General features: G+C 38.7%; 1 protein-coding gene across 1 annotated transcript; it reads left to right on the top strand.

Annotated features, from left to right (window-relative positions):
• The first annotated feature begins 629 nt into the window (after positions 1 to 629).
• Positions 630 to 1,696, top strand: LOC147490935 (protein FAR1-RELATED SEQUENCE 5-like). Its single transcript, XM_086567144.1, has 2 exons — positions 630 to 1,321; positions 1,489 to 1,696. Exons 1-2 carry the CDS (start codon positions 630 to 632, stop codon positions 1,694 to 1,696), a joined length of 900 nt encoding a protein of 299 aa, XP_086423270.1.
• The last annotated feature ends 3,465 nt before the right edge of the window (positions 1,697 to 5,161 follow it).

Genomic DNA, 5,161 nt, shown 5'->3' with positions numbered 1-5,161 from the left:
AAATAAATATATGTTGTTTGATGTATATACGATAACTAATGTATATTCTCGTTTTTAGGTTTTCGAGAGTCGCAACGATCTTATTACGTGGGCTAGAAACACTGGTAAAGAATTTGGTTATATTATTGTTATAAAGAGATCTTATTATGCTCATCCGGGAAGAACTCCTATATTATTGCTTGCTTGTGAGAGGTATGGGAAGTTCCAACTAACCACAAAAGAAACCGAACCAAACTGAAGAGGAAGCTAACAAATCTAGTGAAGTTCAAGGAGATAATAATAAAAAGCGAAAGAGGAAGTCTGGAACAAAAAGGTATGATTGTCCTTTCTTGCTTCGAGGGATTCACTTGTCAGGCCCTGATGACAAATGGAAAGTGAGTGTTGATTGTGGTCATCACAACCATCACTTGGCGACCCACTTGGAGGGTCATTCTTATGTAGGTAGACTAACATCCGACGAAGCACAACTTACTTTTGAAATGACTAGGAATGGTGTTAGGCCGAGTCAGATACTTAATGTCATCAAAGAGCGGGATAAAAACAACAAAAGTACAAAGCAACACATTTACAACCATCGTGCCAAGTTGAGATGAAATGAAAGAGGCGGAAGATCACATATGCAATATCTAATGACTACCTTGGATGAGAACGGATATTATGAGTGGAATCGATGGGAGAAAGATACTAATGTTGTGACAAACTTGTTTTGGGCTCATCCTAAGTCTATAGAACTAGTTAAGTGCTTCCCTCTAGTATTGGTTATGGATTCTACATACAAGACCAATAGGTATCGGTGGCCATTGTTTGAGGTAGTTGGGGTGACTTTGACTATGAAGACATTTTCAGTTTGTTTTGCAATGTTTGAGAAAGAGAAGGAAGATAACTACCATTGGGCATTAGGTCGATTGCACTCTTTACTCGATATTGAGATACTTCTGTCAGTGATAGTAACACATGGGGAATTGGCATTAGTGAATGGCATAGAAAAGATTTTCCCAAGTGCGAGTCGTATGTTGTGTCGGTGGCACATTGAGACAAATATATTGGGTAAGGATAAGAAACTTCTCCATGATGATGAGATATGGAAATCTTTCAATGAAGACTGGAAAAAGGTAATGACGTCTGGCACCGTCGATGAATACAATTTACACTTGGAAGCTTTGGACAGAGACTACCAAGAATTTCCACAGCTCCTTGATTACATAAAAAAGACTTGGGTGCCACACAAAAAGGAATTTGTTTCGGCTTGGATTGATAACTGCTTGCACTTGGGTTGCACTACTACTAATCGAGTGGAGAGTGCACATGCCAAATTGAAAAGGTACATGGGCCATATGTCAACGTCAGACTTCGTTGGTCAGTCAATGCACTTAATGGTAACCGAGCAACTAATAGAGATTTATGCATCATTTGAGCGAAGTTTGAACAATGTCAGACATGATTTTAGGCTTTTAACTATGGCTGAATTGAGGGGTTTTGTTTCTAAAGATGCAATAGAGATGATTTTGAAGAGAGAAAGCGTGGTAGGTCAATGGGTATGGATCCTAAAGACTGCGGATGTGTATTGCGATGCACTCATGGCTTACCTTGTGCTTGTGAAATTATTGGTTATGATCAACTCCAAAAACCAATCCCATTGGATAAGGTGCATTATTTTTGGAAAAGGTTATCAGGAGTTCCCACACCTAGAGTCTAAGGGGATCTTGACTTGCACCCTGCAATTGTAAGCATTGTCAAACGCTTTGAAAATGGTGACGATAGTTACAAGGAATACCTATTGAAGAAACTTAAAGAAATTACGCATCCATAAGCTTCTTGGTTGGTTGAGCCTAAAGAAAAGATAAAAACAAGAGGTCGACCGAAAGGTAGCACGCAAAAGAAGGTATCACAGGCCGAGTCTTCAACAAAACGATATCCTTCATATTTTGAACATGTACTCGGAACACCCGAGGTTGCGTCCACTAGTTCAATGCTTGTTCCATCGCCAAGTGCACCTAACAAGCCAAAATTGAAAGAGTATTGTAACGCCCGTATTTAAATTAATTTATTTATTTATTTAAAATTTATTGAATTGGATTTGGGATACGTGGGCCTAATTTTTGGGCCCGAGCCAAACCAACATTTGTCCTGTATATGGTTTGAAACTGCTATACTGTTGTTGTGTGGGTTGATTTTATTTTGATTTGGTTGATGTCGGGGGACGTCGGGATGGAAATTAGGGTGTGTTGTTGGAGCTTGAGAGGGCGTTAATGGCCTCGCAAGAAATCGTCCGGATTATTGTTTTGTTGTGGTATGGTTGGTTGTAGCGAGGGATTGAGTGCTGGAAAGTGGGGAGGTGCTGTTGAAGCTCGAAGGTCCATTAATGGCGTCAAAACGCAGATTTTGGAAGGGTACTGGAATTTCAATCGGGTGGTATCGGCAAGTTGGATTTTTCGGGAGGAGTCCAACCGCTGGGATGAGGGGGTGGTACAGAGGAGAATACGGTGGTGGCTGGTGGTGGAAGAGGCTGCTGGCGCTGGAGCTGGTGAGGTGAGGGAGTCGACTGTTTGGTTCATGGGCCTTGGGCCGAAATCTATTTGGTTTGGGCCGGTTTCAGTTTTTGGGTTTAGATTTTCGTCTTGGGCCGGACTAAGTTAGTTAGTGGTTTGGGCCATTTTCAATTAGCTTTCTTTGGGCCGAATCACTTAATTGTTTGGGGCTAGTTTCTAATATTGTTTGGGGCAGTCCATAAGACTTAAAATAGATCCAATGGGGTCTTTAAATATTTGGACTTTTGGGTGGTTTTGGGCTTTGAGCGTGGACTTTTTACTGTTTAATTGTGCTACGTTTTATGTTGTAAATTATATGGACAAGTCCAATGATAGAATATTGCGAAAGTCTGTATAAATTGGTTTGTCATTATCTAATTAAGATTTGACGTGAGTAGTATGTAAAACATATAATATATTGACACGTAACAAGATGGGAATTCTTATATACGTTTTTATGATAATTAAATTATATACGGACTTAGATTTATGGACTTTAGTATTGGGCTTTGATGATGAATTGAGTTAACATAAATATATTGAATGAATACATTACATGATTGATTACTATTATAAGTTGCTACTTAAATGAATTGTAGTATTTACGAAGGCTAGAGATATTCCATATGGGGTAGTGCAATATATGATTGGTACGGGAAATAAAAATATATTTGAGTTTTGATATAGAGATGCTTGGATATCGTGCAATGAATAGTATTGGCACGTGATAATGTGGATTTTATTATAACAAGAAACGTTGAGTTTCAGTACAATTAAGTATACTGACATGAGATAGAATAAGAATTATTATGAGACATGAATGTATGATACCTGAATAAATTACGTAACGAAAATCCTAGAACCTAACTACCACAACTCATGTGATTTGGCCCTTGTGATGGGCGTATGTGATATGATTGGCCCTTCTGATGTTTCAGTGAATCTGAATGGCCCTTCTGGCGTAGTCGAATAGTGGCTTGATCATTCCGTTCTCAAAATTAGAATAAGACGCGCGATATTTTTATGCCGAATAGTGGCAGTACTCACATAATGGCTTTCGTGTGAGGGTTACCTGGTATGCGATATCCCGCTTAGGGTAGCTACGCACGGAGTGGTTCATTATGTGAGGGGAGACATGTGGATGTACATGTTCGGCGTTGGGTAGCGATTATAGTAGTCAGAGAAACTAGGTAAGACATAGATACGACGTGATTTTAGGGACACTCAAAGAAAGCCTTAAATAATATAATTATGGTAATATATTGGTAAATGATATATCTTTAAATATATGATTGTATGTGGTTTTGCAAAAGGGTGGGTCAAACTAATTACTTGTGCAGAGACGACCCACTTTGTAATTGAGCATGAAATGCGGTAAGTATAGAATATACTTGGCTGGTTATTGGTTTAGTTAGAACCTAAGGCGCCTCAATGGAGGAACTACTGGCCTTATTCATTATGAGTATGGTTTGTTGTGTGGTTAGTGAGAAGTTAAGGCGCCTCAGTGGAGGAACTACCTGCCTAAATTATTGTACTTAAGGATGTTGTATTATTCGTTGGAGGTTAAGGCGTCTCGGTGGAGGAACTAACTGTCTTATTTATTGTGTAAATATATGTATAAGTATATGTTGTATTTTAGGGCTACTCACACCAGCATTGTTTATAATGCTGACCCGATTTGCATGTTTGCTTATCGGGTGTGTTCATTAAATAAACATAATTGATAAGTCTTTGCATGATTAATGTTGAAGAAGGTTGGTTGCTACTTGTGATTTGCGTTAGCGTTGCATTCATAATATGCTTTGTTTTCCCTTAAGGTGTAATAGATTTTAGTGAAGACAATGTTGTTTTATATTTCCAGTTGTAATTATAACTAAAGAGGGTTGAAAGGAGATTTGTAACTTAATCAGATTTGTGAATTTCGGTAATGAAGATGACTTTTGTTTATCTTAAAATTTTATTGGTTTTTAATTATCCGCATATTTAAACTGATTATGGATTTTTGGGAGTTGAGAGTGCATCACACCTCGAAAATCGAAGAGTCGGGAACAAATATTGTTTTTCCTGAATTCTGTCGAAATTCGGGGTGTGACATGACTTGTGCTAAAATTGGCCCTTCAATGCAATCTACTTCTGCCATGAACTTCATTTCATCATTTCAAGATGAAATCAAAGCCTTGATTGCAGATGTTCTAGACGTTAGCCCGGATGGTAATTGTGGTTATAGAGCTGTGGACGCTAGGACTTGGGTTGGGACATGGGAATTGGAAACAAGTATGTGATGATTTGCGTCTCGAATTGGTAGCCAACAAACAATTTTATACAATTATTTTTGAGAATGAAAAAGAGTACAAAAGAGCTTATGATATGATAGACTGTGATAAGAGTCCATATGACTTTGAGAACTGGATGAATATGGCCTATGCTGGTCCTCTGGTTGCTTCTTGTTATAATGCCGCGAATTGTTCTCCTCTCTCAAGATGGTTGGTATACTTGTCTCCCGTTGAAATCTCCACCGCCCCCAAAAACTGCACCTACTGTCATTGTCGTTGCTTACGTTAACAAGTGCCATTTTATGCATGCTCTTTTGAAGCCAAATTGTCCACTTCCTCCAATCTTTGCTACTTGGAAGA

The sequence above is a fragment of the Coptis chinensis genome, chromosome 6, assembly GCF_015680905.1.
Source record: "Coptis chinensis isolate HL-2020 chromosome 6, ASM1568090v1, whole genome shotgun sequence".
NCBI classification, from domain to species: Eukaryota; Viridiplantae; Streptophyta; class Magnoliopsida; order Ranunculales; family Ranunculaceae; genus Coptis; species Coptis chinensis.
The sequence above is the reverse complement of the archived record's forward strand: the minus strand, read 5'-3'. Positions and strand labels throughout refer to the sequence as shown.